This window comes from Engystomops pustulosus, chromosome 3 (assembly GCF_040894005.1).
Source record: "Engystomops pustulosus chromosome 3, aEngPut4.maternal, whole genome shotgun sequence".
Classification (NCBI taxonomy): Eukaryota; Metazoa; Chordata; class Amphibia; order Anura; family Leptodactylidae; genus Engystomops; species Engystomops pustulosus.
The window spans coordinates 215,694,094-215,712,933 of NC_092413.1; the positions used below are offsets into that span (position 1 = coordinate 215,694,094).

General features: G+C 42.9%; 1 protein-coding gene across 1 annotated transcript; it reads right to left on the minus strand.

Annotated features, from left to right (window-relative positions):
* Positions 1 to 3,996: 3,996 nt before the first annotated feature.
* On the minus strand, positions 3,997 to 5,037 carry LOC140122950 (interleukin-17A-like). The gene is made up of 3 exons (XM_072144194.1): positions 5,014 to 5,037; positions 4,529 to 4,764; positions 3,997 to 4,234 (listed from the first exon to the last, which is right to left on the minus strand). Exons 1-3 carry the CDS (start codon positions 5,035 to 5,037, stop codon positions 3,997 to 3,999), a joined length of 498 nt encoding a protein of 165 aa, XP_072000295.1.
* Between the last annotated feature and the right edge of the window lie 13,803 nt (positions 5,038 to 18,840).

Here is an 18,840-nt window from a genome sequence, read left to right on the forward strand (position 1 = left end):
CACAAGTTTCTGTCTGCAGCACATCTACTATACATGTACAGAGACCTGAGGAGCCATAGGGACACATTACTCACCACATGATGCGCCCAGTGTCATATATTATGTCTCTGACTTGTATTCTTCTCTTTCAGTCTGAACACAGATCCCAACAGATTCCCCTTTGTGATTTCCGAGGCCAATTGTCTCACTTTTGCTTGTGTAGACGCTGATGGCAATGACAGTCCAGAGCTGATGTCTTACCCCATCCAGCAGGAGGTGCTGGTCCTACGCCGGGAGCAGAAAGGCTGCGGCTTCTCCTATAGACTGGAGAGCGAGGAGGTGACACTGGGCTGTACATGTGTCCGGCCCAGGCTCCAACACATCTGAGGGACTGGGAATATATATATATATATGGATTGATACATTTTTTTGTAATATTTAAGTAATAAATAACAAGACATAAGACGCTAATTCTTGTCTATTGTGTTTTCTTGATACTTTTTGGGTTATAGTTTAGATACATGATCAAAGTTTGTGGTCAGACACATATCTTGCTATGTTGGTACGGGTCCAGTCTATTGTGGAACAGCTCCATGTTGGTATAGGCCAGTGCTGGCGATCCTATGGCACTGGTGCCAGAGGTTGCACTCTGAGCCCTCTTAGTGCCCTGCACAGAATTTACCAGACAGGACTGGAGGGATCCTCAGACCCAGGACATGAAGCATTTGGGTCTACCTGAGACTGCAGGAACATAAGGTGAGGACAGGGTCAGATTATCATTGGAGCCATTGAAGCTCCTGCTCTTGGCCCCACAATTCTTCTTGTTCAGGGAAGCTCCAATGGCAATTCTCCCACCTTCTGTCAATGATATCGGTGTCCCCAGGATCGTTGAAAGCTCTGGTATAGCACGGAGCAATAAGATTTTAATAATTTAATGCTAGAATTGCTGTGTTGGCACTTTGCAATAAATAGGCGGGTCTGGTTTGCATTTTGGGCACTCGGTCGCTAAAAGGTCCGCCATCACTGGTATAGACCATGCTTGTATAGGTCCACTCTATAGCGGAATAGGTCCATGATGTTAGTGGTCCATTGTATGGGGGATCAGGTCCGTGTTGGTATAGTCCATGCTTGTATAGGTCCATTCTATGGTAGAATAGGTCCATCATGTTAGTGGTCCATTGTATGGTGGATCAGGTCCGTGTTGGATCAGGTCCATTATGTTGGACTAGTTCTGGTCATTGTAATGGTCCATTATGGGTTAGGATTACATGCACTATACACATATATAATAATACTATGATAATAAGATATAGATGTCTTTTCTTACAAACATTTTATCACAAATTTTATAGAGTAAATTACCTTCATCCTTCATCTGTCCAAGCTCAGTGCCCCGGCCAGCGTGAGCTATAAATGCAGCCAAGAGGCCGGGTGCTGCTGTATTATACATACATGAGGGAGGTGCTGCTGTATTATACATACATGAGGGAGGCGCTGCTGTATTATACATACATGAGGGAGGTGCTTCTGTATTATACATACATGAGGGAGGTGCTGCTGCATTATACATACATGAGGGAGGTGCTGCTGTATTATACATACATGAGGGAGGTGCTTCTGTATTATACATACATGAGGGAGGTGCTGCTGTATTATACATACATGAGGGAGGTGCTGCTGTATTATACATACATGAGGGAGGTGCTGCTGTACTATACACACATGAGGGAGGTGCTGCTGTATTATACATACATGAGGGAGGTGCTGCTGTATTATACATACATGAGGGAGGTGCTTCTGTGCCGTATATATATATATATATATATATTATTGACTATATATAATTAATCAATCATTATTATCAATAATGATGTAGTGGTTATACAGCAATATATAATCATTCTTGCAGCCATGCTGCTGTTTTATATGTACAGTATTCATAGGGGGGTGCTGTACTATATATTTATCAGGCGGTGCTGTTGTTCTTTATAGTCATTCATGAGGGGGGCTGCTTTACTATATATAACTATCATTGGGTATTCTCAAATGCGCAGTGTGTAGATGAAAGGAGCTGAAGACACCTTGATGTCAAATTCTGCAGTGATCTGTCACCGCCGCAAGAAGATTTCATGGTTCATACAGCTCATGTGTATTGTCAAATCGTAACTGTAAAGTTACTTGACACAAATAGTGTTAGCACAGCTGGAGAGAGCCTTTGATAACAATTCCGATGATACCTGTATCCTGCTGCTAGCTTCTTCCTATCCTGAGATTTAGGGTTATTAGATATATGAGGATATCTGTAATATTCTCTCATCTTTTCCTGAAGTGGGTGGGACTTCCTGGTTGTGACATCAGCTATGGGCGGTGCCAATAGCACTCAGGGCATTCACGTGAACGTGTACAAACCACTCAGCCAATCAGGACACAGAATCAGTGTTACTGCTTGTACAGAGATCTAGTGCAGAGCGAGGCAGGGAAGACACAGAGCACTGGAGCTCCGCATCATATTGGAATCTACTACACCACAAGGAAAAAGATATATTAAGGATATATTCACATGTGGCATTAACGCATCAGAACAGCTGAGAAGAGGAGATAGCTGTTAACATTGCATTTACAGAATGCATATGTTAACACAGTGTTAACACATGTGCTATTATATGTTAACATAGTGTCAACACATGTGCTTATTAATGCAATGTAAACGCATGTGTTGAAATAATGTTAACATGTTAGCATATGTTAAAATATGTTTTGTTAACTCAGTGTTAAAAGCTATATAATCAGGCAAATCTTCTCTTCTCAGCTGTTCAGAGGTGTTTGAAAACGTGAAAAATGTGTTACTGCCACGTGTGAATGCACCCTAAAACATGTCCACCTACACTATAGAACATAGGAATAAAAAGATGAACACAAAGCAGTATCACAGTATGTGTACATATATATATACAAACAGTGAAACCTCTCCAGAAAACCACCTCCGTATTTTTTGCCATTAAAATGTATGGAAGCTGCCCCCTGTCTGCAGACCGGTCCTGTACACAGAGACCTGCTCAGAGGTATACACTGCGCTGTGTGTGCAGGATCTGATCCATTCATGAGAACTGATGGGGAACCTGAGCCCTGTCTTTATTTTTGCCCTTAAACTTTCATACATTCCCATTTCTACTATATCCAAACACAAACAGCACTGCTACATACCATTCCTTGCATGTAATTGGAGAACCTGAAGCATGTGATTAGTCACATGCTTATGACATCCCAACAGGTCCTGCAGCTGCCGGGAGCTTTTACTGATAAAGAGCATGCATGTGCTAGTAACCCCTCCCAACAACACCCACCCATCGTCCTCTCCTCCGTCTAGCTACGGATTCCCATGGCAACCAACCACACAAAGACAACCAGAGAGATATCGTACTGCTAGCTTCTAGCCTGTTAGCTGACAAACGGCTGCAGATAGGTAGTGAGTGTATATTACAGAATTGCTTATTTTGGGTTGATGCAGAGCTAGGCAAATGTTTTTAAACTTTACAGTTGCACTTTTGGTCTAATGAGCAGGATGGGGGCGGTGCGGGAGGTTGAAGTATATTAGGCTCCAATTCAATATTGGAGTCTTGCTACACCACTGTATACAGTAAGATATAGACTGAGGACTAAGCAGCTAAATAAATGTTTATTCATACAAATAATCATTATGCAGAATATTTCCTTAAAATATAATAATATAAAATATAATAAAATACTATATAATAAATAAATAAATTACAAAGGGAAAAAATAACACTATTCTTCACAAATTACTCATTGTTATTATAGCAACAGTTCGTTTAAATAAAGTAATAAATACTGAAGCCCACGACAAGCCAGAAGATTGCTCCCATTTTGTAGCTTTCACTAGGGCTGTGATAATCCTGGTTGTGTGGAGCAGCCATTAACGTCCTGTGATTGGTCTCCAGGGGTGATGAGGATGTTTCCACAGTCCTGACCCATGAGGTTCTGGTACAATGTTGTCTCCTATTTCAGGTGCTGGATGATGGGCCGGACACAGGTGCAGCCCACGGTGACCAGCTGCTTGTCCAGCTTATAGACGGGGACACATCCTCTCATCTCACCATGCAGGACCAGGATCTCCTGTCTGATGGGGACTGAGTTCATGCTGAGGTCCACATTCCCCTCAGGGTCCACACAGCCGTGGTGGAGACATCTGGCCTCATTGATGACCACAGGAACCCGGTTATGGTCCACATTAGAGCTGGGGGGGAAAGAGATGATCAGAAATTAGATTGGAGCAATAAACAGCTGATAATTTAGTCCCAGATGAATTTATTGTTTGACCTCGTCCTAAATTTCCTGGGAAGACAATGTTATATGTCACAGACCTTCCTGGGATCTTCAGGTCACATTATTTCCAGGATGTTTATTGGAAAAAATTAATGAAGTCCATTATAAGCCATGAAGATAGTTTAAGTGCCACCAGTGTCCCCAGTATGAGGCATCTTGCAGTTCAGGTGTGAACAGAGTCATATTATCACCTCCTTATAGTTACCTGTATTCCCATGGAGACATGGAGCGGCTCCTCACACTTTCCATCATCATCTGAGCAGAACTTCTGCTGCTGACCCTCATATCCACCTTCACACGGGAAGGAAATGTGGTGTCCACAGGAAATGGACAATCCCCCCCGGACACTGGAGGGACATCCCACCCTTCTGTACCAGGTATCTCCTCGTCTCTTCCATGGACACAAGAGCTGAGGCTCAGAAGAAACCACGAGACGAGAACCTGAGGAGAATTCATATTACATGTGTTATGGAAGTATCTCCATCATATACTGTCCATGTCCCACCATACACTAGACTAAGAGATCGCAGGGGTCATTGTACATATGGGGGCAGGTTACCTTCTCATTTATCTGTAGAAACCCCTGATCTATATATCTATAGAAATGTTCTCTGTGGGACATTAGAGAAACCTCCCTGATCTGTGGGTCACATCTGCTCCATAGAGATGTAGAGGGGTCGGCGTTCTTACCATTGATGTTCTGGGCGCGGCCATTGTTCTCCTAGATGAGCTCTGGTGAGGTTCTGCTGGAGGACTGTGCTGTGATGCTGGATCCAGGACCCATTATATAGGAGTCACAGGTGTTTCTGGGCTTTCCTGAAATTCTCATTCCCTGATACTCAGGTTTCTATTAATTTCTTTGTAAAATAATTTTAATCCTTGGGAAATTAATAGGAAATATTGTGAGAATGTAAAGGTCAGGAACATCTCTCATTATGGAATCCCTTAATTACTGATTAACCAGGAGAGTGGACACAATACTATTACTCTCCTGGTTATCTGGAGCTGATAGAGATAAGGAGAGTCATAAACCTGAGCCCCGGAGTGTAATAACACATTCTCTGAGTGGGCGGAGCAGGAAGGACTCACAGGCTTACCCGATGAATACAAAAATTGAGAAAATTCTGAATCATGGAAACTATGGAAACATGGAAAAATACATTTAAGACTGGTCTCTCCTTTCTAATCCTTTATATTACCACTAGAAAGGAGTGGACTATAGTTTTTTTGTAGAATACAAAAAATTGCATAAATCTATTGAACTAATCTTCTCCACTTGACATTCCAAATGTCAAAACTCAAAGATTAATGTAACTAGCAGCACATCTTTAATTCTCCTGCAGCGCCTCCAGAGGAAGAAAGGTGCATTACACAGTTCCCATTTTTATTAATAAGTTATTCCCTTCCATCCCTGCCCTTCCCCTTATCCTCTTGGAAAGCCATAGAAATAACACTGCACAGAATTGGGCATAAATGAGCAGAGCAGGGAGGGAAATGGGAACTGATCCAATTGTATTGACATGGATCTACACCATAGTAATCCTATAAGAAATCTCCAGGTGAGTGTTATTAGAGGAGACATTACACTCATTACCATGTGCTGTTATCTCTATGGGCCCAGATAATGCTGAGAGTTCTGATAAGTTACGGCCTCATTTGGGGAAGTGACGGAGATGTGACCCTGGAGTCTCTGGGATATAATGTGACATAACAGAGCAGAGCTGGACAGTCCACACTGACTCCTCTCCCCATCATCACACTCCACGGGAACTTACCGAAACTGGGATGGAGACTCCACCCGGAGCAACAACTGGTATAAATAGGGAGATGGACAGGAACCAAAGAACCAGAACAGCAGATCCACTGATATCTACAGGAGAAGGAGAATGGTCCTTATAAGATCAGCACTGGTGCTGGTGAGTATCAGAGCCTCCATTGTATAATAGTGTATAGAGGAAGGAGGATTATAGGAGAGATCCTGTGATCCTGACTCCATCACTCACTTATATCAGTCACATGATGTGTGATAGGACGCAGATCACAGGAGACATCAATGCAGAAGAGATGATGATGTGATGTTATTAGGATTCTCCTCCATGTTCTCCCTCTTATCCATCGCTCAGGCGGCCGTCCTGGTGTCCCTCTGCTCATCCGCCTTCCTACCAGAGGAGTCTCTGTCCCACCTGAATACTCAGGAAGGATCTAGGGATGAAGAGCTCCACCAGGAGACCAGAGGGAGATGTCCTGGAAGAAGGAGCCGCCGCTTGCCCTCCGCCATGACAGTGGACATTAGTCTCATAGACACCAACTACCTGGACAGCTTGGTGCAGATGGAGGACATCAATGGCCGCTCCTTGTCACCCTGGGAATACAGGTAATGTCACACCTCATCTCACTGGTTACTGAATAGTCATAGAGACTTGTGGAACCTTCCAGATGCCAAATATGGAAGAAAATTACATTTTCTTGAAATTTTGATATCTCTGAGAACCTTAGAAATCATCGAGAAAATAAATATTCAGCAGAAAGAAAGAAAAAATCCTCAAATCTGCAAATTACACACAAGTTTCTGTCTGCAGCACATCTACTATACATGTACTGAGACCTGAGGAGCCATAGGGACACATTACTCACCACATGATGCGCCCAGTGTCATATATTATGTCTCTGACTTGTATTCTTCTCTTTCAGTCTGAACACAGATCCCCACAGATTCCCCTTTGTGATTTCCGAGGCCAATTGTCTCACTTTTGCTTGTGTAGACGCTGATGGCAATGACAGTCCAGAGCTGATGTCTTACCCCATCCAGCAGGAGGTGCTGGTCCTACGCCGGGAGCAGAAAGGCTGCGGCTTCTCCTATAGACTGGAGAGCGAGGAGGTGACACTGGGCTGTACATGTGTCCGGCCCAGGCTCCAACACATCTGAGGGACTGGGAATATATATATTTGTGTATGGATTTATTTTGTAATATTTAAGTAATAAATAACAAGACATAAGATGCCTAATTCTTGTCTATTGTGTTGTCTTGTCTGTAATGTGCGGTTATGTTCCTATAGATTTAGGATACTTTTAAGGTTATAAATCAGATACATGATAAAAGTTTGGGTTGTGGTCAGACACATGTCATGCTATGTTGGTACTGGTCCATGCTTGTATAGGTCCACTCTATAGCGGAATAGGTCCATCATGTTAGTGGTCCATTGTATGGTGGATCAGGTCCATGTTGGTTCAGGTCCATTATGTTGGACTAGTTTGGGTCATTGTTATTGTCCATTATGGGTTAGGATTACATGCACTATACACATATAACATAATACTATGATAATAAGATATAGATGTCTTTTCTTACACACATTTTATCACAAATTTTATAGGGTCTATTACCTTCATCCTTCTTCTGTCCAAGCTCAGTGCCCAGGCAGCGTGAGCTATAAATGCAGCCATGAGGGAGGTGCTGCTGTACTATACATACATGAGGGAGGTGCTGCTGTATTATACATACATGAGGGAGGTGCTGTTGTATTATTCATACATGAGGGAGGTGCTGCTGTATTATTCATACATGAGGGAGGTGCTGCTGTATTATACATACATGAGGGAGGTGCTGCTGTATTATACATACATGAGGGAGGTGCTGCTGTATTATTCATACATGAGGGAGGTGCTGCTGTATTATACATACATGAGGGAGGTGCTGCTGTACTATACATACATGAGGGAGGCGCTGCTGTATTATACATACACGAGGGAGGTGCTGCTGTATTATACATTCATGAGGGAGGTGCTTCTGTATTATACACACATGATGGAGGTGCTGCTGTATTATACATACATGAGGGAGGTGCTTCTGTATTATACATTCATGAGGGAGGTGCTTCTGTATTATACATACATGATGGAGGTGCTGCTGTATTATACATACATGATGGAGGTGCTGCTGTATTATACATACATGAGGGAGGTGTTTCTGTATTATACATACATGAGGGAGGTGCTGCTGTACTATACATACATGATGGAGGAGCTGCTGTATTATACATACATGATGGAGGTGCTGCTGTATTATACATACATGATGAAGGTGCTGCTGTATTATACATACATGATGGAGGTGCTGCTGTATTATACATACATGAGGGAGGTGCTGCTGTACTATACATACATGAGGGAGGTGCTGCTGTATTATACATACATGAGGGAGGTGCTACTGTATTATACATACATGAGGGAGGTGCTTCTGTATTATACATACATGAGGGAGGTGCTGCTGTATTATACATACATGAGGGATTATATATAAATTAATAGGGGATGGGGTACGGTGCTGTGGGGGTAATACAGTACTATATAATCATTCTTCCAGTATACATAGCCTTTCCTTGTGGTTGCTGTACTATAATATTCATTTAATAATAATATTCATATTTATTTATCAGGTGGTGCTGCGATACTTTATTCTCATCCATGGGGCGGTGCTGTTGTACTTTATACTTATTCATGAGGGGGCTATTTACAATAGATAAATATCATTGGGTATTCTTAGAAGCGCAGTGTGTAGATGAAAGGAGCTGAAGACACCTTGATGTCAAATTCTATATGTATATGTGGTGCATGTGCATTTTTATAGCATAACTGTAAAGTTACTTGACAAAAATAGTGTTAGCACAGCTGGAGAGAGCCTTTGATAACAATTCCTATGATACCTGTATCCTGCTGTTGGCTTCTTCCTATCCTGAGATATAGGGTTAATAGATATATGGGGCTATCTGTAATATCCTCTCAGCTTTTCCTGAAGTGGGTGGGACTTCCTGGTTGTGACATCAGAAATGGGCGTTGCCAATAGCACTCGGGGCATTTACGTGAACGTGTGCAAACCACTCAGCCAATCAGGACACAGAATCAGTGTAACTGCCTGTACAGAGATCTAGTGCAGAGCGAAACAGGGGAGACACAGAGCACTGGAGCTCCGCATCACACAGGAATCTACTACATCACAAAGACAAAGGTATATGAAGGATATATTCACATGTGGTATTAACGCATCAGAACAGCTGAGAAGAGGAGATAGCTGTTAACATTGCATTTACAAAATGAATCTGCTAACACAGTGTTAACACATGTGCTATTGTATCACAGTATGTGTACATATACATATACACTCAGTGAAACCTCTCAAGAAAACCACCTCCGTAAAAAAAAAAATTATTCAATCACTGATTTTTATAATTTTTTGCCATTATACTGTATGGTAGATGCCCCCTGTCTGCAGACCAGTCCTGTACACAGATATCTGCTCAGAGGTATACACTGTGCTGTGTGTGCAGGATCTGATCCATTCATTAGAACTGATGGGGAACCGGAGCTCTGTCTTCATTTTTTAGTTGCTAAACTTTCATACATTCACATTTCTACTATATCCAAACACAAACAGCACTGCTATATACCATTCCTGGCATGTAATTGGATGACCTGAAGCATGTGATAAGTCACAAGCTTATGACATCACGGCAGGTCCTGGAACTGCCGGGAGCTTTTACTGATAAGGAGCGTGCATGTGCTAGTGACCCCTCCCAACAACACCCACCCATCGTCCTCTCCTCCTTCTAGCTACGGATTCCCATGGCAACCAACCACACAAAGACAACCAGAGAGATATCGTACTGCTAGCTTCTAGCCTGTTAGCTGACAAACGGCTGCAGATAGGTAGTGGGTGTATATTAGAAAATTTCTTTTTTTGGGTTGATGCAGAGCTAGGCAAATGTTTTTTTACTTTACAGTTGCACTTTTGGTCTAATAAGCAGGATGGGGGCGGTGCGGGAGGTTTAAATATATTGGGCTCCAATTCAATATTGGAGTCTTGCTACACCACTGTATACAGTAAGATATAGACTGAGGACTAAGCTGCTAAATAAATGTTTATTCATACAAATAATCATTATGCAGAATATTTCCTTAAAATATAATAATATAAAATATAATAAAATACTATATAATAAATAAATAAATAAATTACAAAAAGCAAAAATAACACTATTCTTCACAAATTTCTTAGTGTTATTATCGCAAAACTTTGTTTAAATAAAGTAATAAATACTGAAGCCCTCGGCAAGCCAGAAGATTGCTCCCATTTTGTATCTTTCACTAGGGCTGTGATAATCCTGGTTGTGAGGAGCAGCCATTAATGACCTATGATTGGTCTCCAGGGGTAATGAGGATGTTTCCACAGTCCTGACCCATGAGGTTCTGTTACAATGTTGTCTCCTATTTCAGGTAGTGGATGATGGGCCGGACACAGGTGCAGCCCACGGTGACCAGCTGCTTGTCCAGCTTATAGACGGGGACACATCCTCTCATCTCACCATGCAGGACCAGGATCTCCTGTCTGATGGGGACTGAGTAAATGCTGAGGTCCACATTCCCCTCAGGGTCCACACAGCCGTGGTGGAGACATCTGGCCTCATTGATGACCACAGGAACCCGGTTATGGTCCACATTAGAGCTGGGGGGGAAAGAGATGATCAGAAATTAGATTGGAGCAATACACAGCTGATAATTTAGTCCCAGATAAATTTATTGTTTGACCTTGTCCTAAATATCCTGGGAAGACAATGTTATATGTCAGAGACCTTCCTGGGATCTTCAGGTCACATTATTTCCAGGATGTTTATTGGAAAAAATGTTATAAAGTCCATTACAAGACACTGAGTTGGATTAAGTGCCACCAGTGTCCCCAGTATGAGATATCTTGCAGTTCAGGTGTGAACAGAGTCATATTATCACCTCCTTATAGTTACCTGTATTCCCATGGAGACATGGAGCGGCTCCTCACACTTTCCATCATCATCTGAGCAGAACTTCTGCTGCTGACCCTCATATCCACCTTCACACGGGAAGGAAATGTGGTGTCCACAGGAAATGGACAATCCCCCCCGGACACTGGAGGGACATCCCACCCTTCTGTACCAGGTATCTCCTCGTCTCTTCCATGGACACAAGAACTGAGGCTCAGAAGAAACCACGAGACGAGAACCTGAGGAGAATTCATATTACATGTGTTATGGAAGTATCTCCATCATATACTGTCCATGTCCCACCATACACTAGACCAAGGGATCGCAGGGGTCATTGTACATATGGGGGCAGGTTACCTTCTCATTTATCTGTAGAAACCCCTGATCTATATATCTATAGAAATGTTCTCTGTGGGACATTAGAGAAACCTCCCTGATCTGTGGGTCACATCTGGTCCATAGAGATGTAGAGGGGTCAGCGTTCTTACCATTGATGTTCTGGGGGCGGCCATTGTTCTCCTAGATGAGCTCTGGTGAGGTTCTGCTGGAGGACTGTGCTGTGGTGCTGGATCCAGGACCCATTATATAGGAGTCACAGGGGTTTCTGGCCTTTCCTGAAATTCCCATTCCCTGATACTCAGGTTTCTATTAATTTCTTTGTAAAATAATTTTAATCCTTGGGAAATTAATAGGAAATATTGTGAGAATGTAAAGGTCAGGAACATCTCTCATTATGGAATCCCTTAATTACTGATTAACCAGGAGAGTGGACACAATACTATTACTCTCCTGGTTATCTGGAGCTGATAGAGATAAGGAGAGTCATAAACCTGAGCCCCAGAGCATACCTCCCAATATTTGTGAAAGGGAAAGAGGGACAAAATGGCGGCACGCGTAGCCCTATGCCACACCCCCAATTCGAGTCTTCCGGCGATTCACTAAGGTAGTTCCTCCGATGTCCACCAGCTGGCGCTGCTGCTCTGAAGTTCATGGGATTGCACTGAAATTCACCAAGCCGGGTGCAGATAAGCGCGTGTCCAGCGACACTTTTTTAAAAAAAATGTGGCGGTTTCTCCGAATCTGTCGGGTTTCCGTTCGGCCACGCCCCCCGATTTCCGTCGCGTGCACGCCGGCGTGCCACGATCCAATCGCGTGTGCCAAAAACCCGGGGCAATTCAGGGAAGATCGTCGTGATTCGCGCCCTTAGTAAATGACCCCCTATGTATCAGTGCATTAAGTCTGTGTCACAGTGTAACAGTAGCAGATAACACTTCTTAGTTACCAAAGATACTTAGATATGTATCACTGGGCTTATAGCTCAGTTAGTAAAGGCTCCTGTCTCTAGTACAGAGGGTCTCAGGTTTGAATCTCAGCCTGGGCAAAAAATTACTTAATTTAAGTTAATAACGAGCTTGTGTCTGGGGAAGCCCTGGAGACCATATATGGACAGATGCTGATCTGACCTGATGACGTGGTCCCTGCTCTCCACTAACCCAACACTTCTCTCAAAAGGATTCCCTGCCTGATGTCTGCTCTGGGGAACCCTAGGAGATGCAGTGACCATATATGGACAGATGCTGATCTGACCTGATGACGTGGTCCCTGCTCTCCGCTAACCCAACACTTCTCTCAAAAGGATTCCCTGCCTGATGTCTGCTCTGGGGAACCCTAGGAGATGCAGTGACCATATATGGACAGATGATGATCTGACCTGATGACGTGGTCCCTGCTCTCCGCTAACCCGACACTTCTCTCAAAGGGATTCCCTCCCGATGTCTGTAGAAGCCATTCAGTACTATTAGTTCAGGCTTTGAAAGTAATAAGTGTAATAACACATTCTCTGAGTGGGCGGAGTAAGGATGACTCACAGACATTAAGTGGAGCAGGAGGGACTCACAGGCTTACCGGATGAATACAAAAATTGAGAAAATTATGAATCACGGAAACTGTGGAAACATGGAAAACTTCATTGAAGATTGTCCTCTCCTTTCTAATCCTTTATTACCACCAGACAGGAGAGGACTTTAGTTTTTTTGTAGAATCCGAAAAATTGCATAAATCTATTGAACTAATCTTCTCCACTTGACATTCCAAATGTCGAAACTCAAAGATCAATGTAACTAGAAGCAAATATTTAATTCCCCTGCAGCGCCTCCAGAGGAAGAAAGGTGCATTACACTGTTCCCATTTCTATTAATGAGTTATCCCCATCCATCCCTGCCCTTCCCCCTATCCTCTTGGAAAGCCATAGAAATAACATTGCACAGAATTGGGCATAAATGAGCAGAGCAGGGAGGGAAATGGGAACTGATTTAGATTGTATTGACATTGATCTACACCATAGTAATCCTATAAGAAATCTCCAGGTGAGTGTTATTAGAGGAGACATTACACTCATTACCATGTGCTGTTATCTCTATGGGCCCAGATAATGCTGAGAGTTCTGATAAGTTATGGCCTCATTTGGGGAAGTGACGGAGATGTGACCCTGGAGTCTCTGGGATATAATGTGACATAACAGAGCAGAGCTGGACAGTCCACACTGACTCCTCTCCCCATCATCACACTCCACGGGAACTTACCGAAACTGGGATGGAGACTCCACCCGGAGCAACAACTGGTATAAATAGGGAGATGGACAGGAACCAAAGAACCAGAACAGCAGATCCACTGATATCTACAGGAGAAGGAGAATGGTCCTTACAAGATCATCACTGGTGCTGGTGAGTATCAGAGCCTCCATTGTATAATAGTGTATAGAGGAAGGAGGATTATAGGAGAGATCCTGTGATCCTGACTCCATCACTCACTTATATCCGTCACATGATGTGTGATAGGACGCAGATCACAGGAGACATCAATGCAGAAGAGATGATGATGTGATGTTATTAGGATTCTCCTCCATGTTCTCCCTCTTATCCATCGCTCAGGCGGCCGTCCTGGTGTCCCTCTGCTCATCCGCCTTCCTACCAGAGGAGTCTCTGTCCCACCTGAATACTCAGGAAGGATCTAGGGATGAAGAGCTCCACCAGGAGACCAGAGGGAGATGTCCTGGAAGAAGGAGCCGCCGCTTGCCCTCCGCCATGACAGTGGACATTAGTCTCATAGACACCAACTACCTGGACAGCTTGGTGCAGATGGTGGACATCAATGCCCGCTCCTTGTCACCCTGGGAATACAGGTAATGTCACACCTCACCTCATCTCACCGGTTACTGAATAGTCATAGAGACTTGTGGAACCTTCCAGATGTCTCCTAAATGGAAAGTCAAAATTGTTTTTAGATTGCCTTATGCTGTAACATCAGATAAACAAAGAACCATAGAAAACATGGCAGAAAGAAGGAAATACATACCAAATCTGATGGTTATATATAATATTTCTGCCTCCACTACATCTACCAAACATCTATAGAGACCTAAGGAATATAATAGAGACACCTTCCAAAAATGTGTCATATATTATGTCTCTGACTTGTATTCTTCTCTTTCAGTCTGAACACAGATCCCAACAGATTCCCCTTTGTGATTTCCGAGGCCAATTGTCTCACTTTTGCTTGTGTAGACGCTGATGGCAATGACAGTCCAGAGCTGATGTCTTACCCCATCCAGCAGGAGGTGCTGGTCCTACGCCGGGAGCAGAAAGGCTGCGGCTTCTCCTACAGACTGGAGAGCGAGGAGGTGACACTGGGCTGTACATGTGTCCGGCCCAGGCTCCAACACATCTGAGGGACTGGGAATATATATATATGGATTATTTTTGTAATATTTAAGTAATAAATAACAGGACATAAGATGCTAATTCTTGTCTATTGTGTTGTCTTGTCTGTAGTGTGCGGTTATGTTCTTATAGATTTAGGATACTTTTTTGGTTATAATTCAGTAAAATGATCAAAGTTTGGGTTGTGGTCAGACACATGTCATGCTATAGTAAAAAAGATCCATGTTGGTACTGGTCCAGTCTATCCTGGATCAGGTCCATGTTGGTATAGGCCAGAGGTGGCACTCAGAGCCCTTTCTGTGGGCACCCAGGCCTTCACCCCAACACAGAGTTTGTCAGATATGACTCAAGGCTTCCTCCTGCGGTCCAGTACAGCCCAGGATGTGCCATGTTCAACGCTATTTTTAAGTGACATCCTTCACTGACAGGACTACAGGAGGAGCGGGAAGGGCTGGATAGAGATGGGTTGTCATTTGAGCTCCTGTTCTAGGTCCCTTGATTCTTCCTCTTCAGGAGACCCTGGAGGGAAGCAACAATCCAAATTTCTCCATCTTTCTATTGTTTTGGTGAACTCAGAACACCAATACAATTAAAACGTGATACAGCAGGGATCAATAAGTTACTGCTTAAATTGTCATGTTGGCACTTTGCGACATACTAGTGGGTTTGTGGCTTGGGCACTCTGTCTCCAAAAGGTTCGCCATCACTGGTATAGACCATGCTTGTATAGGTCCACTCTATAGCGGTATAGATCCATGATGTTAGTGGTCCATTGTATGGTGGATCAGGTCCGTGTTGCTATAGGCCAGTGGTGGCTAACCGATGGCACGGGTGCGAGAGGTGGCACTCAGAGCCCTTTCTGTGGGCACTCAGGCCATCACCAGAGATGACTCCAGGTATCTTCCTGCAGTCCCAGACAGCCCAGGACTTGCTGTGCACAGAGCTATTGTAAAGTGACAGCTCTACCTGGGACCACTGGAGGAGTGGGAAGGTGTAGACAGATCTGGATTATCATTGTAGCTCCTGCTCCGGCCCTGACAATTCTTCCTGTTTATGGGACCCTGGAGGGAGGCTACAATGATCATCCAAATTTCTTCTATTTTCTGCTTTATTTATGTCCTCAGGGTGCTGGTATCAATGAAAGCTGTGACAGAGAAGGGAGTATAAATCTCAAATTAAATTTCTGTGTTGGCACTTTGCGATAAATTTAGTGGGTCTTGGTTGTAGTTTGGGCACTCGGTCTTTAAAAGGTCCGCCGTCACTGCTATAGGCCATGCTTGTGTAGGTCCACTCTATAGCGGTATAGGTCCATGATGTTAGTGGTCCATTGTATGGTGGATCAGGTCCGTATTGGTATAGGTCATGCTTGTATAGGTCCACTCTATAGTGGGATGGGTCCATGATGTTAGTGATCCATTATATGGTGGAACAAGTCCGTGTTGCTATAGGCCATGCTTGTATAGGTCCACTCTATAGCGGAATAGGTCCATGATGTTAGTGATCCATTGTATGGTGGAACAGGTCCATGTTGGTCTAGGCCATGCTTGCATAGGTCCACTCTATAGCGGTATAGGTCCATGATGTTAGTGGTCCATTGTATGGTGGAACAGGTCCATGTTGGTCTAGGCCATGCTTGTATAGGTCCACTCTATAGTGGGATAGGTCCATGATGTTAGTGGTCTATTGTATGGTGGAACAGGTCCATGTTGGTCTAGGCCATGCTTGTATAGGTCCACTCTATAGTGGGATAGGTCCATGATGTTAGTGGTCCATTGTATGGTGGATCAGGTCCGTGTTAGTATAGGTCATGCTTGTATAGGTCCACTCTATAGTGGGATAGGTCCATGATGTTAGTGGTCCATTGTATGGTGGATCAGGTCCATGTTGGCATTAGTCCTTGCTTTGTTGGATCAGGTCCATGTTGGATCATCTCCATTATGTTGAACTATTTCTGGTCTTTGTTATGGTTCATTATGGTTTAGGATTAAATGCACTATACACATATATAATAATCATAATACCATGACAATAAGATATAGATGTATTTTCTTACGAACATTTCATCACAAATTTTATAGGGTAAATAACCTATTACTGACTATATATAAATTAATAGGGGATGGGTTACGGTGCAACTTGTTAATAATAATGTGGGGTTATACAGTACAATATAACAATTCTTGCAGCCGTGCTGCTGTATTATATGTACAGTATTCATAGGGGGGTGCTGTACCATATATTCATTTATCAGGTGGTGCTGCGATACTTTATACTTTTTACATGAGGGGGGCTGCTTTACTATATATAACTATCATTGGGTATTCTTAGAAGCGCAGTGTGTAGATGAAAGGAACTGAAGACACCTTGATGTCAAATTCTGCAGTGATCTGTCACCGCCACAAGAAGATTTCATGGTTCATACAGTTCATGTGTATTGTTAAAGCTAAACTGTAAAGTTGCTTGATAAAAATAGTGTTAGCACAGCTGGAGAGAGCCTTTAAATTCCGATGATACCTGTATCCTGCTTCTAGCTTCTAACTATCCTGAGATATAGGGTTAATAGATATGTGAGGCTATCTGTAATATCCTCTCAGCTTTTCCTGGAGTGGGCGGGACTTCCTGGTTGTGACATCAGCTATGGGCAGTGCCAATAGCACTCAGGGCATTCACGTGAACGTGTACAAACCACTCAGCCAATCAGGAAACAGAATCAGTGTTACTGCTTGTAAAGAGATATAGTGCAGAGCGAGGCAGGGAAGACACAGAGCCGTGCAGCTCAGCATCATACAGGAATCTACTACATCACAAAGAAAAAGATATATAAAGGATATATTCACATGTGGCATTAACGCATCAGAACAGTTGAGAAGATGAGATAGCTGTTAACAATGCATTTACAAAATGAATATGTTAACACAGTGTTAACACATGTGCTATTGTATCACAATATGTGTACATATACATATACACTCAATGAAACGTCTCCAGAAAACCACCTCCGTAAAAAAAAAGAAATAATTCAATCACTGATTTTTTTTAATTTTTTGCCATTATACTGTATGGTAGATGCCCCCTGTCTGCAGACCAGTACACAGATATCTGCTCAGAGGTATACACTGTGCTGTGTGTGCAGGATCTTATCCATTCATTAGAACTGATGGGGAACCGAAGCTCTGTCTTCATTTTTTAGTTGCTAAACTTTCATACATTCCCATTTCTACTATATCCAAACACAAACAGAACTGCTACATACCATTCCTGGCATGTAATTGGAGAACCTGAAGCATGTGATTAGTCACATGCTTATGACATCACGGCAGGCCCTGGAGCTGCCGGGAGCTTTTACTGATAAGGAGCGTGCATGTGCTAGTGACCCCTCACAACAACAACCACCCATCGTCCTCTCCTCCTTCTAGCTACGGATTCCCATGGCAACCAACCACACAAAGACAGCCAGAGAGATATCGTACTGCTAGCTTCCAGCCTGTTACCTGACAAACGGCTGCAGATAGGTAGTGAGTGTATATTAGAGAATTTCTTTTTTTTGGGTTGATGCAACTTTACAGTTGCACTTTTGGTCTAATGAGCAGTGTTAGAGGCTTAAGTGTATTGGGCTCCAAATCAATATTGGAGTCTTGCTACACCACTGTATACAATAAGATATAGACTGAGGACTAAGCAGCTAAATAGATTTTTATTCATACAAATAATCATTATGCAGAATATTTTCATATAATATAATAATATAAAATATAATAAAATATGATATAATAATAAATAAATAAATAAATTACAAAGGGAAAAAATAACACTATTCTTCACAAATTACTCATTGTTATTATCGCAAGAGTTTGTTTAAATAAAGTAATAAATACTGAAGCCCAAGACAGGCCAGAAGATTGCTCCCATTTTGTAGCTTTCACTAGGGCTGCGATAATCTTGGCTGTGAGGAGCAGCCATTAACGATCTGTAATTAGTCTCCAGGGGTGATGAGGATGTTTCCACA

Coding starts and splice junctions, on each gene's coding strand:
- LOC140122950 (XM_072144194.1), bottom strand. CDS start 5,037: ATGGCCGCGCCCAGAACATCAATG. Junction 4,765..5,013: donor CCGCGCCCAGAACATCAATG/GTAAGAACGCCG, acceptor AATTCTCCTCAG/GTTCTCGTCTCGTGGTTTCT. Junction 4,235..4,528: donor ATGTCTCCATGGGAATACAG/GTAACTATAAGG, acceptor TTTCCCCCCCAG/CTCTAATGTGGACCATAACC.